The sequence below is a fragment of the Melospiza georgiana genome, chromosome 13 (genome assembly GCF_028018845.1).
Source record: "Melospiza georgiana isolate bMelGeo1 chromosome 13, bMelGeo1.pri, whole genome shotgun sequence".
NCBI classification, from domain to species: Eukaryota; Metazoa; Chordata; class Aves; order Passeriformes; family Passerellidae; genus Melospiza; species Melospiza georgiana.
In genome coordinates this window covers 10710770-10736187 of record NC_080442.1, presented here as the reverse complement: position 1 = coordinate 10736187, position 25418 = coordinate 10710770, and the positions used below count along the sequence as shown (strand labels likewise).

Genomic DNA, 25418 nt, shown 5'->3' with positions numbered 1-25418 from the left:
TTGGAAAATTGCATAGAAAATATCCTTTTATTTAAATTGAAATAAGGCACGGTTTTACTAGCTATGGTTTGGCTGTAAAAATGCAACTCTATTTTGATTACTTTTATGTTATTAACAGTATTTTCCATAAAAATATAGGTGCAGGAATAAAAAACCCTTTTACACAGAGTGGGAAACACTCTATTGTAAAATTCACCAAATTTACTGTAATTCAGCTGTCAAAAATTCAAATGCTATTTTAATTCAGGATATCCCACATATTATTGTCCTCCAGGCTGTTCAGTGGCTGATGCTGTGCTTTCTTCATTTCCTGTGTAATCCAGGTGTTCCATCATCTAAAAAAGGGGAAAAAAAAAGGAAAAAGAGATGGCTCTTTATAAAGAAATACTGCTTTACCTCATTGATCTAAAGTATTTGTTAGCTAAGAGAAATATAATTAAACATGTGTTAGAGTGCATTTTAGCAGCGTACATTTAGGAAGTCCTTTATAGATCAGAAGAGTATTTAAGCCAAATAATCAAAGCTGTATTAGCTAATGCTTTCCACTACAAAAGGAGTCTCCAACCAAGGACCCGAGTCCTCTACAAGAAAATGAACTTGTGAGTCAGAAGTATCTCAATTATTAAATACAGAGAACAAAAAACAATTGGGGTTAAGCAAATTTTTCAAAGATATGGCTTGCAAAACTGGAAGTAAACTCTAGGATCTTACCTGACATTTACAGAATTTAATTCAAGCAATAGCTTGATCAGAAAAGACTCTCTCTTGTCATGGCTGTAAAGGCTACCTATATTACACTTAGTCAAAACTAACTGTAGTGTCACATTTCTTTGTAAATTTTCCTTTTATTTCAGAAAGGATAAAGGAAATGGAACTAAAGTCCTGCTTTAGGAGAGAATCCAAACTAGATTATTAAATGGACTGATTCTACTTGGCATTGATGTAACTGATTGGATTGCCTGAATAACTCAAACCAAATTTGTAGTTGCCCTGACTAAAAAGCAGCCTGTTTCCCTATCCTGTTTCCCTATCCACTGTTGTACTGCTGGAGGCAATGAAGGTTCTGTTTTTTCTCCTGGGACAAGGCATTGAATGAATGACAGAGGTAATACACACAATTTGTTAGTGTGACAAACTGAGCCCATCAGTTTGAGGGCTTCAGAACTGAGCATAATTAACAAGGGGCCAAGAACTGCACAGTTTGGGTAGCTGACAGCCAGAGACAGAAGACACAGAATAGTACAACTAAGGCTGAAAAAACAAAATGTCCCAAGGAGGTCATACCCAGAGTGGCAGGATTACTAGGACAATAGATAATGCTTTAAGCATCAAAAGGTAGAAAACCCTACTTCTGTTCTTCCATAGTGGCATATCCTGCCTGTCTTTCTGTGCAACAGCTGCTCACTGTGTGGGTTCTGATCTAAGGTAGGCAGATTTCCATACAATTATTTTCTTGTCTTACTAGCACCTGCTCAGAATCCTTGCCAGGACAAAGGCAGGCTCTGAGACTGCTGTGTTGTACACACTTAGTGTGGTATAATTCTATGTACAGGGTAAAAAGACTTGTTCCATTAACTTTTCTCCTCTAGTTATGACCCAGCTCTGTGCCATTCCTTCTTTTATGCCACCAGAATTGTTTCATGGAAAGTACACAAACATACCTTATCAAAAGCACTTTTGCCTAAATAAGCTGTTTCACAGTCCAGCCACACCAGCATGCTGTGCAGTTAAACCAAGATGACAGTTCCAAAAAAGAAGTCAGTGGGATTGGGGAATGTTTAGGAGAGCCCAGTGGCCACAATATCCATCTAAGACCAGAAAAGGCCGTTCACAACCCTCCCTTCACGTTCCAGAATAATGACAGTAAGAACTAAGGCAGGCACAGTCTTGCCAATAGGCTTAAGGACTGAGTTAGAGCAGCAGCACACACTCAGTCCAGCAGTGAATGCCCAGCTCTTGTGCTAATGACAATCTTGCATTTATTTCAGTAGATCCAGAATTTTCCTCTACATTGACCCAAAATCCACATCAAAAGTCACCAAAATCAAAACACTCCCTACAATTACAGAACTCAAACCATCCCTTTGAATGAGGATTAAAGTATTCATTTCCAGGATAAAACAAGAACAACCTCTCCCCACAGTACCATATTACATCAAGTCATGCCATATATCTCCCTTCAGCCTAGGGAGGATCATCTAATGGCTGGCATAGAGAAAGTAATCTTGCTAAGCATTTTTGTACACTCTTCTCCTATGCAATTGACAAGATGCTTCTAGAAATAAGAGGTAAAAATACTTGCAATAATTCAGTGTATTCCAAAGTCAAACATTCTTCTGCTAGTCTACAACACTAAGCAGTAAAAATGTTCTTTTTTTGTACAAATGCTGGTGATAGCACCTGTATCTAAATCTCCACTTAATAATCAAATTTTGAAGTTAAAATTTAAAACCAAATGCCTTGTAAAACTCTAAAGGTGTTGGAGAGGGGAGGGGGGTGTCTTTTCTATAAATGTTTCAAGGCTAAAAAAGCCACTCCACCCCACTTTTAATCTTCCCTCCACACAGAAGGACAGCCCACAACTTCAAGCTGGGGACAACAGGCACCTCTCTAAAAGCACAAGGTGGCATTTGAGCAGCTTTGTCCACTCAGGTGTCTCCACTGTGGATGCTCTCAGGACAGCCCCTTCCTCAAAGCCTCAGAAGAAGCTGCAGGAATCTTCACAATACCCAGCTGCAGGATGGAGGCACCTGGCTACACTCCTGGGCAAAGCTGCTGTTTTAAGCTAAGAATGAGGCAAAGCAATCTGATTGTACATTGTGGAGAGCTCATGAACATCTCTAAAGTGGAGGAGACTTAGAAGCTTTGCTCTCACATCTGAATTTCTGACAGTTTTTAAGGGGGAGGTGTTAAGACAGCTTTGCAACAAAACCATTTTTGTTTAACCTATCTACTAACATGGTGAATCATTAAAAACTAAAACCAGCAAACTCACCCCCCAAAAATCCACTTCCACAGAGCCAAACTAGAAATGGCAGTACAAGTCTCTCCCTGCAAGAGCACACAGTACCTATGCACACAGTTGCTTTCAAGATTCATGGCAATAATGTTGCATTCATGGAATTCTTAACAACTCCCAGTTATGATGAATTTTCAAGAATCTAAAGAAGTGATTATAAAACTTACTAAATAGCAGGTGCATGCTGTATAACATGCCAGTGACAAATCTGTTGATTTATTACTTCAAAGTCAGATAAGAAGTGCTAAACACTTCAAACTGACAAACTCCAACAAGTTTCAAGACTACTCTCCATGTAGAAGACTTCAGAGTTGCCTTAGGCCACTAGATTTTCCATGATTTTGCTAAAATTATTTCAAAGATTGCACTGATACAAAACCCAGTATTCTAAAATTAAATCAATAACTCTCAAAATAAGTATGAAATTAATTTATCATGAAAGCATCCATGAGCAGTATAAGCAATCCAGAATTATTTTACACTTCACAGCAGCAATACTGCCAGTTAGATGGCAGGAAAGTAAGTACATTACTCTTTCAAGATATCTCTGCACTTCAGTGAATAGTTAAAATGTTTTCTGTGCAGCAACTCTTTACAGCTCAAGACTACACCATAAAAGAGCCACACTGAACATAACTAGAATTTAAGACTGCATCATTATGCAGAAACAGAAATTACCTCAGCTATGAATTATGGGACCTTAGAGCTATCTTGGGGAGTCAAGCATTTGTCATATGTGTAAAGCAGAAACTAACAAAGTGATTTTAACCAACCTATCCAAGAACTGGAGTGTGCACAGCAGGACAGAAGAATTCTAAGTTATAAAAATAGTCTGGCCATCTGCTTTTAATTTGCACTTAACCCCTCCCACTTCCTAATATCATCTTTGGTTTATACCTAATTTCTTTATTATTAAGGCTTTTTAACAAGACTTAAATTGTTAAAGTACTCTTTCTTAGAAGAAAGGAGCTAATGAGAAGAATACTTTTTATTTGAGAATTTAAGATACAGTCAGGCAGAATTCACCAGTTTAAACTGTCTGCAGAGCAGACACCCTATGCTTTATAAATAGATGTATAACTCCAGCAACTATAATTCAAGATTATATTTAAATGCTTAAATTCCACGAGAAGCTGAAATTTGAAAGCTTGCACTGCTCTCTGCAAGCTGTGTGGACAGCAAAAATAAATGGCATCAGTGTTAGCAGTCAGGAGCTGCTGCCAAGAAAGGTCAAAGCTCGCTGCAGCCCAGACGTGCTGTGGCAGGGAGCTGACCCCAGCCCCTGCTCCCCAGCCCAGGGACACACAGGACAGCAGGGAGGACACTGTGGAGCAGGAGGGTGACACAAGAGCTGCAGACATGATTACTGAAGGCAAATTCATAATGCTCAGCGTTGTAACACAAGACAACAAAATTGTTGTTTAGCACTAAGCAGGTTTTCACATCTATGCCGTGACAGAAAAATCAGGTGAAGGACTGCAATACAGGTAACAGAAGAGCAACTAACACCAACTGCAATATTTGAAGACAGCCCTAGGGTTTGGGAAGCTGGAGGGTAGAGAAGCAAACAAAGCCTGCCTTCAGGCTTAGGAATTACAGCTTCATTGCTACTCAATATTATGTTTTCCTGCACTCCTTCAAAAAAGAAAAACCCCAGAAGACCTAAGTGTGACCCCTATTCACACCTAAGTGTGAATACAGATTTGTATCTTGTCTTCAGTTCTACCCTCTTCTACCAAGTAATTTAAACAAAATTAAGAGCTAGATGCAAAAATAGACTGAAAATAGGAAGCAAAAGGGGAAAAAGAAGAAAAAAGGAACTGTAAGACAATTAATAAAGTTGCATTAAAAGAAGGCCATAATCACACCTTGTAGCAAAGGCGTCCTGGAGGAGTCCGATACCTAAATAAAATTCATTCCATTATTAAAATCATATACAACAAAACCAACAAAAAAAAAGTCAGAAAAACCCCAAACTCCAAAAAGGTAACTAATGGACTATTATTATGAAGTTTAGTCACCTGATGCACTCTACATGCTCTTCTACCCCTATTCTTAGGACACTTTGCTCTAACAACTCTGCAAGGTTTTTCTGCTCCCATGAGGGCAAAGCAAACCTCTACACAAAGAGCAGCTCTGCCTGAGCCTCAACCACTGATGTAGCAAAAAAATTGTCTTCTGACACCTTTCCATATCTTTCCTCCTCAAAGTGAGCACTGAAAGCTGGGGATTTCAACCCTGGAGCTGTGTGGGCTGGGGCTGTTTGGGGTTTTGTTTGTTTGCTTGGATTTTTTTGCATGTTTGTATGTCAAGTAAGGACAGTTCAAAATACAGTTTTAGATAAGAAGGACAACATATGAGAAAGATCAACCCTTCAGCTTTTCAAGAGTGACACTTCAATAATACTCTGAGAACAAAAAATAAATATATTCTTCACAAAGTTATAGAAAAATAGAAGTTAGTAAAGTTACACAGAGCTCAACTGCAAGCTCAGACAAGTCTAACTCAGAGATGGTGGAGTGGGGGGTCGAAATCAACATTTTAAATTCTGCTAGAAATGAAGTAATATAACTCAAAACAAGCCGAAGTTCAGAGTAGTTTTAATCCTTCAAGAAACCAGTTGAAAGGACATGAAATAACTACTATGGCAACATAATTCTTTCAAGTATGAGTTTTGCTACAAGAAGTACAAGAAATTTTTGTTGCTAAGGAGACCTGCCAAATTTACTTAGGCCAATCTTACTCAGAACTCAAGTGAGGAAAATAAATTGCAAAGTGTTTTCCCCACAACAAACCCAGAGTTACTGGGCTTCATAAATGTAACTTTGTTTATTTTACAAGAGCAAACAGTGACCAATTTATGTATAAATGCACAGTGAATCAAATTCATTCTGACCTACAGAGGAACATTTCTTTTTCACTGGACATATGAAAGGAGGAGTTGATTTTGTAAACAAAAAGACAGAGTATTTAGTTAAAGCTGAAAATCTGAGTAATTTCACACCTAGGCCAACCTCCAGCTGAAGCAGGTGTAGTGTATTAGATCAATAAAAGGTAGCATTTTGCTGATAATACTTTAGGAGCTGGTGCCTGTAGTTTTACAAGAATTACTCTTGACTTCCACTGATCCACTTAAATTTTCCAATGCTGAAAAAGCAGGAGCTGCTTCTATCCACCATGAACATGACACCCACCTTTTCCCAGAACAGACTATCCAAGCTCCAAGTTCAACATGCCCTAGATATAGGTGATGGTAAATTCAAACAATACTGAACTTAGGTCTCAAGCAAAACACAGAATAACCTTGAGACTGCTCTGTCTGATGATAAATGCCAGCTCACAAGGGTTACTGGCACACCCAGTTACTACAGCACATCTCATGAGGGAAAACGTGCACACGTCAACAGGTGAGAGTTTAAAAACTGCAATTCCTGGGCAGTGTTAGACATAACTAAGGGGTCATACAGAATATCCAAGCAAGTGTGCCCACAGTGTGTGCTGTGACAGGAAACAGTTACAGAACCCAGCTATTTTGTTTCTGAATGCTCCATACAATCCTGATAATGCAGGCCATCTGTGATGCATGGAAAGTTTCTCAAGTTCTAGTTGATCACCAATTTTTTGGAACTGTCTCTAATACAGAACTAGTGCAGTTTGGAGTCTGCATGCTTAGTTCAGTGACTCATGTTATACCACATCAAGATGATAGATGGGGAATGTTAAAATACAAGAAAACATTTCAAAGTAAATAGAACAAATTACTTTTCCTCCCTGAGGATTGAAGCAGCTATTTCATCTCCCTTGAGCTTTCTTCTGCCATGTCAACCACTAGACTAAGATTTTCTAAGAGTAAAGACTACTTTTCCTTATTAGTTCCAGAAGATCACAGGAAAACTTGCAAAAACTGGGTTGCAGGTGATCTATCACCAAGTTCTCAGAGAAGCATATACTCCAAGGAATTAACAAGAGAATAAATAGAATACTCCAGGCCTCCAGCCTACCTGGTAATTGCTTCCTTTCCAAAACTTCTTCATCTCTTTGCGCCTCCAGGCAACCAGGGAGCTCGTGATGAGTGTACATGGCACAAGATAGAGGAGGGCAGGCTGCCCCATCTTCATCAGTGCCAAAACAATGAAAGTCAGCACCATGCCAACAGCATAAGCTATAAAGAGACATTCATATACACACAGTCAGGAACAGGAGAACTTTCAGATTAGTAAGACAATTTCTTTTTAAGCAGTATTTTCCTTGTTAATATAACTGAAGAGACACAATAAGTTGCTCTATATTTCCAAGCAACTCACTGCCATAAAGAAGTCACCTTAAGTACAAGTAGGAACACTAAAAAGTTTCTACTGAGATTCTTGACAACATTGAACCTTACCTGAAGAAAACCATCTAGGTCTGCCATTTTAAAAAAGCTACCATGAAGATCAAGCATGCTGAAATATCACAATTTACCTATTGTGCAGGAAATGTAGTATATAGAAGATGATCTTGTTTGAACATCAAATCTTCGACAATAGGCAACCAGAAGGCCTTGAAGAGAAAAAAAATTAAAAAGGAAGATGATTAATGAAATGTTTAGTCATGATTTTTTTCCTCCCCAATTATCCAAATGAAAGCAGCATAAAAGAATTTATAGTAAGACTTCACATTCTGGTATTTTATCTTCTTCCAATATTTTTTCTGTAAAGGCAAGAACCAGTCTAAGAAATTCTACAGTAAATGGAGAAAAAAACATAATGGAAACATGAGTCAAGCAAGCTTGGAATTAGAGGTTTGGGGTTTTCAAGCAACCTAATTACATTGTGCTATTTTCAGCTTTCTAATACAGAAGTGTAACAACCTATTTTTAATTTCTTCAATAGGATTCTAATGCTCAGTCTTAACATTCAGCAATTTTGTCTGCACATTCTTGATTAAAGCAATTTGCTCAAGACTCCAATTACGGCCAAATTCAGTTCTTCTGAGAAAGATGGAAAAACCTGGCAAAATATTTTACATTACCTCACCTCTAATTACATAGTCTAGGATATGAAAATCCTACGAAGTCACAGAATATTTGCTTTCTGAGATTTTAGTGATATTTAGTTAATACTGACAACTGGATTTACCTACAGTTGTGTTTACTCAATCCAGTACAACAGAAAATGAAAAATCTTTCACTATTTAATTATTCTACAGCATAGTGAGCTTCTTCTCCTATGGCTTTTGTTCTATTCTGCACTGATTGATCAAGGCAAACTGCTGCACTTGATTCAGTAATTACCCTGTGAAAAAACTCTGCAAGCCAGCTAAGAATAAAACCCAAAATATTTATTCATAAGTTAGTTACCAAAGCCATTTGCTCACCTGGGACAATGATGTCTCCAAAACCCAACAATGAAAAGGGCAAGTCACAGAGTGTTGATGCAGAGTGTTCAAGTCTAGGCACTCTAATAACCACGGGTAACTGGAAAACATTATTGCAGAAGCCACATAAATCTCATCTAAAGCATTCTGGTGTTCTGGGTATTTTTGGTTGCTTGAATTAATAAACAGTTATTAATAAACAGTAAATAAACAATAAACCATTAATAAACAGTAAATATAATTAATTTATTGTTAATGCAGACTTCAAAATAGGTAGAACCTGAAGTAAAAACCAGAAACCAACATAGAAAGTAGATAAAGCTTAAGGCAACTGGTAAGCTGGAATTTCAGATTTACAAATAATATGAACACAGAAAAAAAAAAGTTAAAACAATATTTAACCATGTAACAGGAGTAACAAATCTTGATTATTAACCTAACTATAGAATACTGATCAATGATATCCAGGCCCTAAAGAGAAATTTGGACAGTAAGGTTTTCCCCAAAAGAACAGTCTTTTCAGAGGAAATAATTTAAAAATCCAGTATCTGAAATACAATCCTTACTTTCTCATGGGGAGCTGAGCGTTCAGTAGGGACATCCACCAAGTTTCCATCACTCTAGGATCAAACCCAAGTCAACAGGCATTTAATACTTATAAGAAAATAGCAGAAGCTGGCTATATTTTGTGAGAAAGTTATGCTGAAAAGCACACTATGAATTAGCTACACAGAGTCAGTACTTTAATGCTGCACTTATTACAATGACTGTTCATACCTTTTCACTGTTTCCAAAGGGACCAGCTGCAACTTCAACCATTATACTTGCCCCATTCTGAAATTAAAGTTATTTTTCAAAATTAGTGGTTTAATGAACCAAAATTTTCATACTACATTGACAAAAGCTGCTTGTACCTCCACTTACAATTCAGGATTGGAAAAATCCTGAATATCAAAGGGAATGCCCTGGTATTGTACAGTATTATACTGCATTGTTTGACAATAAAAACATGTAGTCCAGCCTAAAATAATGTTAAAAAAACCCCAAACAACAAGTCCACTAGATGTAGCTGGAATTTTAGATAAAAACATGTCAGCTTTTTCTGCCATGAGCTTTCAGCTTCAAAATAAAAGCAGGTTACACTTGCACACAGTTCATACCACACTGCAAGTGATCACTGCAGAAAGTACTAGAGCATATTCCAATAAATGGGTGTTTAAAGCAAAAGAAGGACAAAAACTGGAGGGCAGTAATTTCTCATGATCACACTATCCCTCACATGAAGTGGGAATGGTTTACTTTTGACCATGTGATTGCCATAAAAATTTAGGCCGCTGTTGTCTTACATGGGAAAACTAGAAATCAGCTTTTTCACCTTGAACACTGCACACACTGACCTGTTAAACAAAAATATTCTCCCAATGAGCAGACATTTTTGTTCTTACAGTAAATTCACAGACATACCTTTGTGATAAATGGTGTTATGAAGACAAAAAACACATCATATAGAAGGAGGAGGCCTAGAAGTATTACACAGGACTGGCAAAAAAAAAGAGAAGAAAATATCACTGTAGGTTTTCAAGTATCACACAGCTAGATTCTGGAACCATTGCAGTACCATGTATTTTAATCTGGCATAACATTTAGAACAGGATTCATTTCTTTAATAATTATTAAAAATTGTATAGTTTATGTTTTTTAACATATTTCTTGCATATTGAAAAGACAGTACTTCCTGATAGTAAACTTGCAGGTTCATGGCAGTAGAATATTATCTTAAGTTAAGCAACTTACAGTACCTTAAAGTTGGGCATCTTCAGTGTTTTAATGAAGTTTAGGCAGAAAGCAACTCCCAAAATATCTTGCAAAATCCAAGCCCACCTGAAAAAAAATGCAAAAAATTTTTACAGGTTGTTCAAACTGCTGCTGGAATCTAGATTTTTCTGGAGATAGCAAGGAAAATTTCTCAGAAAGGAAGAAGTTAATTAGTTTTTCAGAATTACTGCTACCAAAACCACAAAAGTCCTAGTTTCAAGATGGTCAATTTATACAACCTCTGATCATAAACAGGTAACTGTGCTGGTAATGGCTGGGATAGATAATTTTCTTCACAATAGCTGGTAAGGGCTGTTTTGGATTTGTGCTGGGAACACTGTTGGTAACACAGGGATGTTGTAGCTACAGCTGAGCAGAGCTATTCCCTGTGCTATTTATTCTGCACCTCTTCTGTGGCAATCATTAGCAATCAAGCTAGTTCTTCCTCATCTTCATAGTTTTTTTATAACTTCAAATTACCACACAGCTCATTTGCATTGCTTTGTTCTCTATTACTCCCATGCTCGTTAAGCTTCAAAATACCTTCATGACTTTTTTTGAAATTGGCACTGGAGTTTAGAAAGGTGCTGCACTCCAGGATTAGCTGTATGCTGGGAAGTTCATTAACACCAATTATTCACCTTACTCTTAAGGTAGAATGCACCACTTACCTGTCTTCATTTCGAAATACTGCCCAGACAACAGCTGCTGCTATGCAGAATATAGCAAGGAAAATAAGCCTCACTTCAATGGTTTTGCTGAAACATGTAATCCTAAAAGAAAATAATTGAATTAAAAGAGAAGGCCTGCAACAGCCAAGACACATGCCTGCTATCATACATCCTTAAGCTGACAAGGTGTTCTCAACCCAACTCCTCTGCTGCCTGTAGCACAGTACTTGCTCCAAACAGGGTCAAATGTGCAGGATCCTCCCCTTACAGAGCCCCTTGATGAACACAATAAGCACACATGACAGGCAACCAGAATTTTGTGAAACCAAGCTCAGACAGCCAACCAGAGTTTTTCAAATTTTACTACAGAATGCTTTCAAATAAAGGTAATGCAGCAAATCTACAACTACTTTAACTGTTGATTATGCTACATATACCTTTAATATTTATTAAAGCAACTTGTAATTTTCTTTTGTAACTATCCCACACACTAAAACCATACAGGAAACAATTCATCAAACTCTTCTTGTATTTCCATGCTGCCTTGAGTAGCAACCAGAAAATACCCAGAGGAAGCCTGTCATTTTTAATAAGTTAAAAGTGCACAATACCTGCACTGCCCAAATGGGATCTCTCCTATTAATGCTGCAAGACAGTTGTACAGGCTCATTGCAGATGCCAGGCAGAAGACTGATATTATGACATAAACTAAATCAAAACAATGAAGACAGGAATCAGGGCCAAAAAATAGAAAACAGCAAATAAACACAGTAACATACATGTGATATTTTGTGTTTAGGAGGTGTCTGACTGGCACTGGGTGATGTGGTTTAAGGGTTACAGTGACAGTACTGAGTAGACAGTTGGACTGGATGATCTTCCATGTCTCTCTCAACCTTGAGGATTCTATAATTCCATACTATAAACTGCTAACAGTTAGAGCAGTGCTCAACAGTCATTGGAGACCACAGCCAGCTCCTGAGTACAGAAAATGCTGAATTCTGAGTGTCTCTGCCATGACAAAGTTCTCATCGAGCAAAAACTTGACTCAGAGGTGTCAGAATTGCTTTCTGGCCAGATCCTCACCAAAAAACTAAAACCAAACACCAAACCCCAACTAGAAAAAATGCTCCCATCCAAAAAACTAAAACCAAACACCAAACCCCGACTAGCAAAAAATGCTCCCATCAAGCAAACTCTTAACACTACTAGGTTGTGACTGCCATCCTCCCAAGAATGTTGACATAAATCTTTTTTTTTTTTGCTCATCATTAGTCACCTCTCTCCCACATGACCTCATTCAGAACAAGCACTGTCAAGGCAGTCTTTGAAAGACAGCTGAAGAAACCTTTCCTTTAAGTAGCAACTGCATCCTTTCAACCCTGAACTCATGCATGGAGAGAATAATTTAAAAAGTTATATTCATTTTAGTTTAGAAATCGAGCTTTTTAGACTTAAACACTTCATAATATCATGTACAAAAGTAAGTCAAATGAGATTATTTATTGTTTCTTACCTAACCATTTGTAGAAGAAATAAAGTAAGACCAGCATGACACAACAGATGACAACAAACAAGATAACTGTTACAGGGGTGAAAGTAACATTTTCTTCCTTTTTCCATCGTGTCTCTCTCTCCCCTGGACTTGCTACTGCTTTCAGATTCTCGCTGTTTAAAGAAAACAACAAACACATTTACCTCAGATGACAGATTATGAAAATGTCTTGCTACAACCAGAATTGATGGTTATAGAACATTTAGACTGACAAGGTTTCAGTTTAGTCCCACACGTTATCATTAGACTTAAACCCAGAGAAAACTGTATGGTTCTTGTTTGAATTTCTCTCCATTTTTAAGAAAGATAAGCACCTCCAACCTAGCACAGATCACAAAGAAAAGATTCTTAACTGTGCTCCTTTCCAATGGTGTGGTAATTGCCAACTTTAAGGGAGCATCCCCAACCAAAAACCTGACCCACGTGAAGAAAAGTAGTACTGCACTCTTAAACTGCTTTTCAGGATGCACACACTGAGTTCAATTAGTGCATCACCTCTGATTAGAAAATTTATTGGGCTAAATGTGGAGAATCTGACAAATATGTCTACAATAAGTCAAAACCAGAGGTATTGCACACTCTTAAAACCTCATCTAGACATTAAGTGTCTGCAAAACCCATTTATGTTAGAGAATGAAACGTGCTAAGTACTAGTTCTTTTACTCTTACACCTCATAATTACAGAGTAAGTGAAAGAGAGGTGGTATAACTGGGGATTTTTCACTGGGAGTAAGATTCCTGTGCATACTTCATATTTACACTTCACCATGCAAAATAAGGAGACTTAAATTGCTGTGTTTGTTCTTTGAGCAGAGAGCCCTTCTACCCTTTAGTACAGACGTGGTGCAAATTGCCCATCAGATAGTGTGCTCCTGAGGAATCCCAAGACCTACCTGCCAAATGCTGAATTCAGCACTGAAACAGCTACCTTCAAAAGAGAGCAACCCACAGGAGCAAGGCACCTTGTTAGATGAATCACCTTCTCAGAAGACATGCTTTGAATAAGCAGCTTTTTTTTAAAAAAAAAAAAGCTTGCCCCAGATTTATGAAAGAGCATTTTAACTAGTTTAATAAATTACATCTAGGTATTTTTAATATGGGAGACAGCACCACATTTTGTTATTTTAGCATTCAGTACAGCCACACCCTGCAGCACTGCAGGGTGAAAAAGAAGCATAATCAGATCCAACCTTTAAAAAAAGAAACACACACACCTCCCCTCCTCCTACTTCTTTAATCTCTTTAAAACAGCTCATTTGCATAACTGTGGGAAAAAGGAAGCTGTTGTTATCACATACAATCCTCTCCTTGTTGTGCTGGGGAGCAAAGCACCAGAACACCACTGAGACCCTGAAGGTAGCAACACATTTAGCATACACAGCCACCCAAGAAATACTGCAGAATAATGCCATGCTCTCAAAGACCAGCTACAGCCAGTTTAACCTCAGAGTAAAAACTTAGAGCTGCGAACCCCTCAAGCACAGAGTAGAAACCCCCAGTACCCCCAATTTCCTCTGCCTTTGCCACACTGTGCACTGCCAATCCCTCCTCCCTGCTCAGGGACTGCTGCTGCCTCCTTGTCCTTGCCCAGTCCTAGAGCTGCTGCTGCTGCCCCAGCTCTGCTGCTCCAGCAGATAAAATAAAAAGCTGAAGCAGATAAGCCAGGCCGGACTTTATCTGGAGCCAGCCAGACACCCAAACTGTGCTTCCCACTGCTCCCAGTGACAGCAGTGCTGCACAGCCAGCTGGGATGGAGCAGCTGAACAGATCCCTACCAATGCAGACACTACAAACAATATGTATTTACCTCCTGAATCACTGCACTTGAAAGTGTAACTAAAATTACCTAATTTCTATTGTGAATATTGGAGAATTATAATATTAGTTACAGAGTGTTTGGTAATTTGTCAAAATGTTTACTCATGCCTCTTCCCAAGAGCTGCATTATCCCTCAGGAATTTTTACAATCTATGCTTGAGGTTCCTCAAAGTCCTCTGGTGATTTTTCAAAGGTTACAGTGCTCAAACATTTAATGACAAAGCAGCTAATTGCACTTAGGTCTCCTAATTTTTTAACTAACAACCTAAAAGAAAATAATTTTTCACTGATCATAGTGACAGCTTTCACAAGCTCTGCAGTCCATGTAATTTAAGCACTTCCATTTAACCAACTTACAGTTCTGCTACTCCACTCCAGTAGCCTCCCAGTGCCACTGTAAACACAGCAATTAGGAAGATGACAACCATACTGTAGTCAAACTCTGGCAAAGGTGGTGAATACAGAGTCACATTAACTTCATTTCCAAGCACCTGAAATATAACACACATGTTGGTTCATAAGGGGAAGAAATTATATTGCTTATTTTCCAACAAGATGTACATCATGATTGCCTACTCTTAATCTACACAATGCTGAGAGGAAGTTTTTAACTCGCTGCACAATGTTTCCCATGCTGCCTTTCAGGGTGGTCAGGTTTGGAAACAAATCTATTACTGTGCAAATCCAGAGATACCACAAGAGAAAATGGAACCTCTTTGCATTCTTCCCACACTTCTCAGAAGTTGTGCCTCTAACCCAAACACCTCCCCAAAATACACCAAGTGCTACTGAAGACATCTGCTCTGCAGGAAAGCACACCTTGAAACACCACTCACAGTTCCACTGGGGTACCAGCAGATCTACCTCTGGCTCTCAAACCCACAGAACCCAGTTCAGAGCCTGACAAGAGGCTTCAGACAGAACACCAGTGACAGCTCGAGGTGGCAGGAAGTTATTCACCAACAGCTTAACACAAACATGTGTTGAGATGGATTCAAAAGAAAAGAAAGCAATTTCACACTATTTTAAAAATTTAAGAGCTAAGGAAAAAGACCAATCAGCTGAAGTACACAAAAGAAAATGGGAGAGAACACGGAGATGTAACTGGTACTGAATCGTACAAAAATCCTGAAAGCAAACCCAAGGTGCTTCCATTTAACTGAAAGGTGAGATTTAAAAAATAAAAAAAGGATGATAATTTGACAGGAAATGGAAAGTAGTAGGGAAGACAAGTTTGCTGTTGCAGTCAAAGTAAGTCCAGACATCTAAAGTAATTGTGCAGTGAGAACAGACTTCAGAGATGCAGAAAAAAACCCCAGATTTGTTTACAGTCTGCATGTGAGATAAAAGCAAGAGGGAGAATACATGCCAGACAGGTTTGGCTTCAGAAAGATCAAACTGGCACTAAAAAGGCTGAATGGGAAGGCCAGTGGTAGAATGGAATACAGTGGCCACAGATGAAGAAAGCTGAATCATTTCAACATCTAAATTTTCTAATTACAGATAATAACCTTTCTGCAGGCTAAAGAAGTCAGAATCATTCCTTTTGCCTGAAGTTATGGAAGTTCAGAAAACAAGGAATAAAATTAAATTCTAGTGAAACACTGTAGTTGTATGAGGTGGAACATAACATTAAAGGAAAAAAAACCTATTCAAATTACAGCATCCTCTATGTAAAAAAAGCCAAACAAAAAAACAAACCACATACACACAAAAGTCCAAACACACACCACAAAGAATCAAAAAGAGGCTAAAAATCCTAAGAGGCTTATACATTTTTAGTATTCCATTCCAATATATCTTAATCCACTTTTTCCCTGAAGTTTCATAAATCTTACAAAGTATAATTCACATTAGAATCTAGGGCAATTGTTTCCTTTTGCTCCTATTGTTCCTCTCTTCACTAAAAACTTCCTAAATCTCAACTTCCACCACAGGGAGCACTAGAATGAAACAGACTGCATCAGGTAACAAACCTGCAAGAGAGCTGTGCACTGACTAAAAGCTTTGTAACACTCTGCTATTGCTATCAAAACTCTTAACAGACTTGGCTCTAAGGGTGAAGAAGGCTAACAGAGATGATTTACTTGTCAAGTAAAAAGAATGCTTATACAAACTACTTCCCTCAGACTGGTGTTGTCTCTCTCTTCTAAAAAAAAGGAGGAAGCTGGAAGCTTTAAAGAGAGTTAAACAAGAAATACAACTGTAGTTGGAAGTGTACAATGGCTGCTGGATTCCAAACAGTGCATATCATTAAAAATAACAGCTGCCAGTGACAGGACAGAAGGCTTTGGCAAAAAAGCAGAGCAGAACCAGGAAAGATCACTTGTAGTCTAGGCTGTGTTCCTCACTACTTTTATGAAGGCAGTCTTATTCTAAGACAAAAATGAATTATTTGATTCAGCAGCAGTGGGAGACATCACCTGGCACACCAACCTACAGCAGAGGTGCTTTGCTGAGTTACCCCAGCTGTACAGAAGTGATTCCACATCACAGCACTCCAAGCATAACTGGGCAATAAAGAAGTGCAGAGAAGACCCAGACCTAACCTGCTCTAGTTCCCTTTCATGTTAGGAGGGCATCCTAAAATCACTCCAGCAAGCAAACAACACCTATCTGACTGAAGAAACAAATCTGAAGACAGAGGACAGCCTGAACCCAGCTGGAGCACTTATCAAGGCTGTGGCAGTCTGGAGACAGCACAAACCTTCAGTCATGCCAGTGCCTATCTGCAGTGACGGCAGCAAACAGCCAAAGTCCTGCCCATCAGGCAGTTCCAGCTTGCATACTCACCTAAGACAACCTCCCATGGCAGCTCTGAAGGTTAAGAGCAGAAATGGTGAAGTGAGCTTGCAAATTCAACTCAAGAAGCTAAGACTACACAGTGCTAGCCTCTGCTATCCCCAGAAAAACATGCAACACAACTCCTGCTCAGCAAAACTATTCAAGACTAAATAAAAAACTCAAAACAACAATATAATAACAACAGAAAAAGCCACACTGATGAAAATATACTGTTTTCCTTAAAACCCTGTGCAATGTTTTGTTATCCTAATATTACATGCCAAGGAAAATAAACTCCAAATACTCCAAAAACAAACTCTCCTGCCTATAAAGTGTAGGAGATAGCACAAATGCTGTATTTTAATAACAGGCATTTGGCACCTCACCAGCAGAAACTCAAACTACACAGCCTAACCACTCTTCAGCTAATGCTGTCACATTATACAGCATCTGGCAAAGGCAAAAAACTCTGTCTTTCCTCAAGATCCAACCTGCCCAGGTGCTGCTTGCCTGAAAGCTCTGGTGCCAGCAGCTACAAGCTCAGCTGTTGTAGCTTCTGCACTAAAGAACTTCTGCACTCTCAGGCTACAGCTCTTCATGTGTGTCAGGCACCTGCAGCTGTATCCATGTCTACTGGAAGACAGCTTATCTTGTACAGCAGGAAACTTTTAAAGTTCCCCATTTCCAGTCAGGTATTGTGTTTCCCATTCTCAGTGTTCTAATCAATCAATCTCTCTTGTTCACCTAATTAGGAAGACCAGTACTTTCACAGCTATATGTCCATCCTCTGTTAGGAATGAAAGCAGCATCTGAGCACATTGAAATCAGGCAGACATCCAGACCTGACACTAAACTATTTGGTCAAATACCTAAGTTTATACAACCATAACATGCTGAAGTTCTGTTACTTACCAGCTGCATATCTACTATGTCATTGTATCTTATGAGAGCAATTGGAATAGTCACATCTTCAAAATCAGTCTTGTTATCCGAAATAGCAGACTAAAAGAGAAAGTGTAAGTGGTAAGTATGTTGAGCCTATTTACAAAGTAGGTTAGATCCCTAAAAGCAGATTATTCTTTCAATTTCAGTGTATTTGTAGGAAGGTAAAAACCAAAAAGCTCATTCATCACCCTTTGCAAAGATTAAAAAAGACAGATGTACTTAAATCAAACAGGTGATAATAGCAACGCATCTGGATTCATACTGCTGTTGTGTTTTTATAGTATTACAAGGGATAATCAAAACTGGTTTTAATTTCTACACTTCTAAAACAAGATGAACTTTTGGTGATGATCACACAAATTCATGAACTGTACATATCTGTACATACATTTTGCAGCTGCAATGGAGAACAAAAAAGCAATGAGACCTCACAAGACCTTTTTTGATTTCCAGTTTTGGATTACATTTCCCTAGCTTATTTTAACTACACACATCTACAAAACAGGATCACCTAAGTTTACATGGAGTTCAGAATGCACTAAATTAGGGAATGATAAAGACAAGTATTTGCATTCAGAAACATGTTTGAAGCTACAAGGAGCATTTAAAAATCCAGCTCTGCAGCTCCTGTGAGCTGATTTAAGCCAGCACTGCAGACCCAGGCAGCACAGCTCTGTGGGGAGGGTAAATGACTGTGCTGCAATCCCACACGTGCTCAGGCTCCTCTGCTTTTGGGGCTTCTCTCAGCTTACCCCGCACAACACTGCATGGCACCAAAACAAGACACTGTTTCAGCAGAGAAGAAAACTGCTTGTTGTCACTTACCAGCCTAGATTTACTGGCAATCAGAAGCATTTTAGCACCCAAGCTTTGTGCAATTCTTGCTTTCTCCAAGAAAGTGCAGTTTCCTCTCATCACTACAACTGCTTTGTCTTTCATTGAGCCAGAAGGAACTTCAGCTGAACTGCAGAGGACTGTAGAAGTCAGGTTTTCCAGAGCCCTGAAAGTCTGCAGAGAAAGAGGGACAAAAGGAATGTGATTAAAGTAGGAAATTTGATATTACAAACAAATTCATCCAGAGGACTACATTGCTATGCTCCTTAACTGGAGATTCGCCAGGAAGAGGTGCAACAGAAAAGAATAATTCAGGAATATAAAATCACAGCAGCAGTTTCTGCAGCCTGCAATAGTGAGGAACACTTGAAGCAGCATAGAGCTGAAATAATCTGGGCATTTCTAAGTGCAATTTCACAGTAGTTGGTACTGTAATTTAAATATGAGAAACTGATTACACAGAAAAATCACCTGTTTTCAAGACAATTAAAGAGTACATGAAACTGATGAGCCAATATAAGAAAAGCTTCAGAAGTTTACCAATTTTTTTAAACAAATAAACAGAAATTTAACTCCCAAATACAGAACTCAGACATAAGGATAACATCCAAAGGGAAAAAAATTAACAGGATAAAATTAATATATAAACACATAAATAAATAAACACAAATACAAAAATTAGTTCTAAGCACAGAGAGAGTATTCCCTTTGTCAACTCTAGATGTTCACTATAGATTTTTTTTTTTGGGTGATTTGAGGGGGACAACATGAAGCAAAACAGCAAATATTCAGTGTAGCACGTATTTAACTCAAAGTTTTGAAGACCATTTATAGCTGACGCAAATTTATACTGCATTCTAGTTTTCTTAGAGAGTATGACTACAAGCTACTTACAGCATTGTCTAAGGTTTTTGGAAGAGATACCCAACTGGAGTTGTAAATGATGCAATAATCCTTAGTTACTGAAGGCACTCCACTTCCAGAGGCGTGCAGGATCCCCTCATCAGCAGCCACCTGCAAGAGATCACAGAGTTCTGAGTTCCACCAAGTTCAGAACATCAGTTATGCAAACATTCTTCTAAAAAGCATATGAAGGGAAAGACCTGGTAGAAAAGAAATTTATTAAATTCATTATATTACATAGTAACTGATTCCATGAGAGAGGGGGAGCTTGAGAGCAGGTTGGAAATCTAGTAAGAACCTAGTTACTGTATAATGCTGCTTATCCTCTTTGCAAATACAGTGTATTTATGTATATGAACAGTCCATGTCACCAAGCAGAATACCAGCAAGAAACCAAAGCAAATGACTTCAGATTATCTTGTGCCTTTTTGTGTAAAATTTTACATGGAAAGCAATTAGAAGAGTACATGGAAAACAGGTGAAGTTCTAGAGTCTTCCTTCCTCACAGACTCTAGAATTTTCCCTACTAACAAAAGTGGGGGATTATATGCATTACATATACATATATATATATATGTATGTATGTATGTATATGTATATATATCATATGACAATTCCCCAAATATTTTTGTCAAGTTACTTAGAAATAATTGTAAACACAAAGAGACCAACTAGTCCACCTTAAGAAGAATTTGTGTAGTCAAGGAAATACTGGTATTTCTTAAGATTAGAGCCCCTCACATAATGACTCCTTTTATTTACAAATACAGCTGAATTTTAAAACACGTGGTAATGTTAGGAATGTGTACTTCTCCCCAAGAATAAATAAAAGTCAGGTATCTAAGTGGATAAATGAACAGACTAAAGATTAGATGCAGCTACAGCTATAAAGCAGTGAAAAGAAATAAACATTATTTGCATCTCAAAGAAGTATACCCATAAAAAACCTGGAAGATGTTCTTATTTCAACTGTTGGTCTTGAAACTGACCTCAATAGCAAGAAGCATCATCAGAGTAAAAAGAAAACTTAAAAATCTTGCTGTAAATTTCAGATGTGTATAGAAAAACCACTAACATATTAATCTAGAAGTAGGCATGGCTATGGGGGAGAAGCTCAAACAGTTAGATACACAATGCTAAGCATTAACAGTGCTAGAGAGGCATTTCTCCTGCAGCTACAAGATCTGTATTCTGCAGCAAGGGAGAGCTGGAGAGAAAATAAAGGCATGTGACGATATTGTTTCAGAGGTTTATGTCTGCCTGGTTTGAATAGCAAAACCCCTTCTTCAGAGGAATCCATTCTGTTGGCCTCAGCACACGAACATCTGCTGGGAGAACTGTGTCAAAGGGCCTGAGCACATTAACTGTTTAACACAGAACAGCTCTTCAGCTGTCAGCTGAAATCAATTGGTCCGTGATTTATGATCAGCACAAAAATGATCAAGCTGCCCTCTTAAATGCATTCACCTAGAAGTACAAGCTAATGGTGAATTAAAAGCAGTAAAGACTTCTAACAGGTGCAAGCCCCAGAGGTTTACATCCATTAAAAGCTCTTTCTGCTTCACCAAATAGAATAAGAAGTGTTTTCTGGGTTCCAGGAAATCAAGTGTTAACACTACACAAGATAAATTCACGTAGAAGGAGTGATTACTTGCTTACATGATATGCATGTTTTGTTTGGCAAGCTTCCCTGCTCTGGGGATTAATCAGGGCACACAATTCATCCTCATCAGGTGGAGAGAGGCAGGACCTGAGCATGACGTGCAGCCACACCTACTCATGCTGAGCTCCAGAGACAGCATTGAGGAGTTAAAAATTAAAAGAAACACCACATGATATGCCTCGCTTGGAACATCTCCAGGGAAATCCTCTTGCATCCAGCTAAAGTCCTGTTACTTTCTAATGGTTTCAGTGTCCTTTCACAACAGACAAGGGCTAGGTTTGGGTAGGTGACCTTGCAGTCAGCTGTGCCACTGAACAAATCCTATTCTCAGTATACACACATTTTTCACCAAGCACATTTTCAATTTTGTTACTTAAGAACAAAACTAAATGTGTGATCACAAAAACATCTCTTGAAAAGATCAACCTGCTTCCCTAGGCTGATTTGTTCTGGCATAAAAGCATTCCAATGGAGAAGAGGCATGACAGCTGTCCTTAAGGGGCATCACCATCTCCTTTGCCTTCAGGTTCAGACAATTCCCAATAACTTCCAAACAAATTGCTTCCTATTTCTGACAGGTAGTTCTCTCATCATATTTCCTTCCCTTATCACCTTTAAATTTTTGTTGTATAATTCCTTATCTTTGATAGAGAAGAAGTCTCTTTCTGTCTCTTAATTGCTAATTTTCCAAAGGTGTCCCAGTCACTGCAGGGATATAACCCTGGGCTGACTGCTGAGTGTCCCAGTAACTGCACCACACAGAATACAGGAAATCAGATGAACCAGGAGACACAGAGACCAAACCAAGCCTTATGCTTACAACATCCATCACAATTAGTACCTAAATAACCCATACAGAAACTCACAGGTACAGACTAGGGAGAAGGTAATCTGTATGTAGCAAGTGACAACATAAAACCCACAGAAACATAAAAAGGCGGGGGGGGGGAATAGCCATGAACAGAACAACCATGATTTTGTTGTTGTGCTGACAGTGGCCCTGTGACACACACAAAACAGCCCTTCTCCCTCCCTCCAGGCACTGTGACCAAGGAGAACAGGAGCCCACGCCCAGAGAGCAGCAGTGACCCTTCCCCAAACCCAACTCCCCACACTCTTCATGTCAATATACTGCTCCTGAGGCAGAATGACCGGGTCCAATGCTCACCACTGCTACAACTGCATCTGCAGAGTAAAGAAGGAGGCAGGACACGGCCTGGACTCTTATAAGAGGGCAGAAGCCCTTTGCTGCCTTGTCAGCAGCAGCAAACCATTGGGGTAAAGGGCAAAGCCAAACCCCAACACGCCAGTGACAGCTACGTGGGACTCAGGAAAAGCCAGGGAGACAAGTTACTGCCCCCACAGGCATTCCCAAGGTACTAAGAGACTGCTGGGCACCTGTTGCTGAGCATAACCAGTGGGGACTTCCTACACAGGAAAGAAGTATTCTGCATCCTGTCTTACTAAAACAAGATAAATTCTGTTAAAATTAAGTAAAAAAACCCCCAAAACCAAACAAGAAAACAATTTTATGGAACAGCATTTAATGCATACATGTCCTTTATACTGCCTAAGCAGATTATGGAGGTTTCTGGCTTCCCCATTTCACTACCTCATTTGGCAGAAGGTGGTCAGCCAGATTTCCACGGCAATGTACAACTGTGGAGAGGGAGAGGCTGCGAATGTGTGCCACACCGAAACCAAAACTGAAGCTGAACGAGATAAAAGTCAGGATACACACGCGCACACACGAGGAGCTTCCCCCTTCCCCGCATCCGAATTTAAACACCGTGTTTATCCACGAAGGCACCCGTGAGATTTGTTATCTCAGCTCCCAAGGCGTGACCGGAGCTGGCCCGGCCTGAGCTCCCCGGGCCCGGTGGGGGGAACCGAGAGGCCTCGCCCGAGGCGCGCCCAGGAGGCCCAAAGCCCCCGGGCCACACTCCGGCCCGACCCCGAGGAGCTCGGGGGCAGGGGGAGCCCAGCCCAGCCCAGCCCGGCCGAGCCGCGGGAGAAGGGAGCTGCGCGGGCCCTGCCCGCCGCGGCCGGCGAGCTCCCGGGAACGAGCCCGGGGGAGAAGGCGAGCCCAGAGAGCCCCTGGGCCGGCAGCGAACAGCAGCGACAGCAGCGCCATCCGCCAGCGCCGGCCCCAGCGGCGCCGCTCGGGCCCGGCCGGCGCGGCAGCGCGGGCCCGCGTCCGTCCTTACCAGCGGGAGCAGCAGGGCCCACAGCGCGGCCCACGGCAGCCCGGCCGCCCCCATCGTCCTCCGCCGGCTGCTCGGGGAGGGGCCTCCCTGGGCTCGGGCTCCGCACGCCCCCGCCGAGCCTTTCACCGGCTCCCGGCGCGGCGCCACTTCCTGTTCCGTCCTCGGCGGCCGCCGCTGCCGGCCGGGCCCGGGACGCCGCGGGCACGGCGGGTGGGGGCGGTGCTGCGGGCGGGGCGGCGCTGCGGGAGCCGGGCGGGCTCGGGGCAGCGCGTCCCGCCCCCGGTGTCCGTGTGTGCCTCGGTGCCCACACCGAGTGCGTTCGCTCGCTGCGGTCCGCAGGGCTCCGTGGCTGTCAGCGGTATCCGCCCAGCAGCTCCCAGTGTTGCAGGCACTGAGGGGCTCACTGAAACTCCTCAGAGCCCCTACAGTAACAGGAAACGGCCGCGTTTGCCTCACGTCTCCCCGCACAAAGCAACCCGAGTGCTTCGCCTCGCGGGAGTGGTGTGGTGAGGATAGCAGGGTGTCGTACGTGAGTGCAACGAGCATGAGAAACAGAACAGTGTGACCTATAACACAAGACTGAGGAAGTTGCGTTGTTTGCTCTTAAAGAACCAAACAAACAAACAAACAAACAAAACCAAAAATCCAACAACCCAACAAGCGCATTTCAGAGATGTCTTCCAGGTTTCGAAAGTATTAAAAGGGCTGTGATGCATCAGATGTAGGAACCAGCAGGGATTTCCAGGAAGGAGATGGGCTGAAGCAGCTCCGTGATTTACCAGCGAAGGAAGTTGCCCAAGATCCCTTTTTTCATGGAGGTTTTCCAGCCCTGGTTCCGCGGTCCGCCCCCTGCCCCTTCCCCTTCCCCTGCCCAAGAGCCAGCACAGGGAGGAGGAAAGGGTGAAGACGAGAAAGATTGTTGTAGGAAGAAGGGAATGTGGCTGTGACTGAGACGGCCGAGGTGTGAGGGAAAGGGAGACGTGAGAGTAGGAGAGTTGAGGTCAACTTCAGCATCAGTAAATCAAAGCCTTGAGTGGGTAACTCAGTTTTGAGTTCCTCACAAACAAAGTGTTTATTAGTTATTACGACTGAGGAAGGAGATCCCTGCGCGCATGGTTTTTCCCCTCTCTCTGCATTTAAGGACAAAGGCATATGGAACATCTCCAGAGAACGTTCCCCACTGCATTATGGCAAATTGTCAAGAAACTGTTCTGTTGCTGCAAAAACTGAGTAATGTTTACATACCTGTACATAAGTAGTGTAATGATCAGTACTGATATTTTGATGGTAACAGACAGGCTTTTTATTTCACTCAGTGACAATCTGCAATTCATCATTATATCAGCAACAGAACAGGCTTGTGCATCTTGTAGAATTGCTGACTTGCAAAAGTGTGTCTAACAATTTCATGTGCTTAAACAGTTAAACAGATAATGGCACACCAGGACACAGCTAATAATTAATATTCTATGCAGAACTGGTATTTAAAAAACAGGCTAGTACGTTGTCCATCTGTGTGTTTCTATTCTGGTGCTGTTGTCAGAGTAACCGTGACACTTTACGCCAACTACTATCTCTTCTACTGAGTCTAACAAGATCTGGATGACAAATGAATACTGATTTACTTCAGTAAATCTGCCCATTCTGTGATCTGTAATGAGCTATGGGCTATGGGTATGTACATTGCACTGTATTTTGGGAATGGAAGAAGTGTTTAATTTGAATTACAAGTGCGTAGCTGCTCCCAGGACCAGATTCCATGGCAGCATGTCCTGCCCTGACACATACTAATCCTTCTCCTTGTGTTCCCCAGGAAAACACAGCAATTTTTACTCTGTCTACAGATGGA

General features: G+C 40.5%; 1 protein-coding gene across 4 annotated transcripts; it reads right to left on the bottom strand.

Annotated features, from left to right (window-relative positions):
• SPPL2A (signal peptide peptidase like 2A) lies at positions 1–23716 on the bottom strand. 4 transcript variants are annotated; one of them, XM_058033466.1, is made up of 17 exons: positions 23570–23713; positions 19691–19810; positions 18788–18970; positions 17930–18019; positions 14591–14724; positions 12377–12528; positions 11472–11568; positions 10861–10962; positions 10174–10255; positions 9839–9913; positions 9152–9208; positions 8941–8994; positions 8375–8474; positions 7481–7558; positions 7021–7181; positions 4888–4921; positions 1–335 (listed from the first exon to the last, which is right to left on the bottom strand). In XM_058033466.1, exons 1-17 carry the CDS (start codon positions 23621–23623, stop codon positions 304–306), a joined length of 1605 nt encoding a protein of 534 aa, XP_057889449.1. In that variant the 5' UTR covers positions 23624–23713; the 3' UTR covers positions 1–303. The 4 variants fall into 4 exon arrangements, with proteins under 4 accessions (XP_057889449.1, XP_057889448.1, XP_057889450.1 ...); XM_058033465.1 differs by lacking the exon at positions 4888–4921 and having other exon boundaries at positions 23570–23712; XM_058033467.1 differs by lacking the exon at positions 8941–8994 and having other exon boundaries at positions 4886–4921; positions 23570–23712.
• Positions 23717–25418: the final 1702 nt, after the last annotated feature.

Excerpts from the sequence above, each read along its gene's own strand:
- SPPL2A (XM_058033465.1), bottom strand. The coding sequence starts at position 23,623 with ATGGGGGCGGCCGGGCTGCCGTGGGCCGCGCTGTGGGCCCTGCTGCTC. Across the intron at positions 19,811-23,569 it reads GGGCCCTGCTGCTCCCGCTG|GTGGCTGCTGATGAGGGGAT; the intron begins GTAAGGACGGAC and ends GATCTCTTGCAG. Across the intron at positions 10,963-11,471 it reads ATCCCATTTGGGCAGTGCAG|GATTACATGTTTCAGCAAAA; the intron begins GTATTGTGCACT and ends ATTTTCTTTTAG.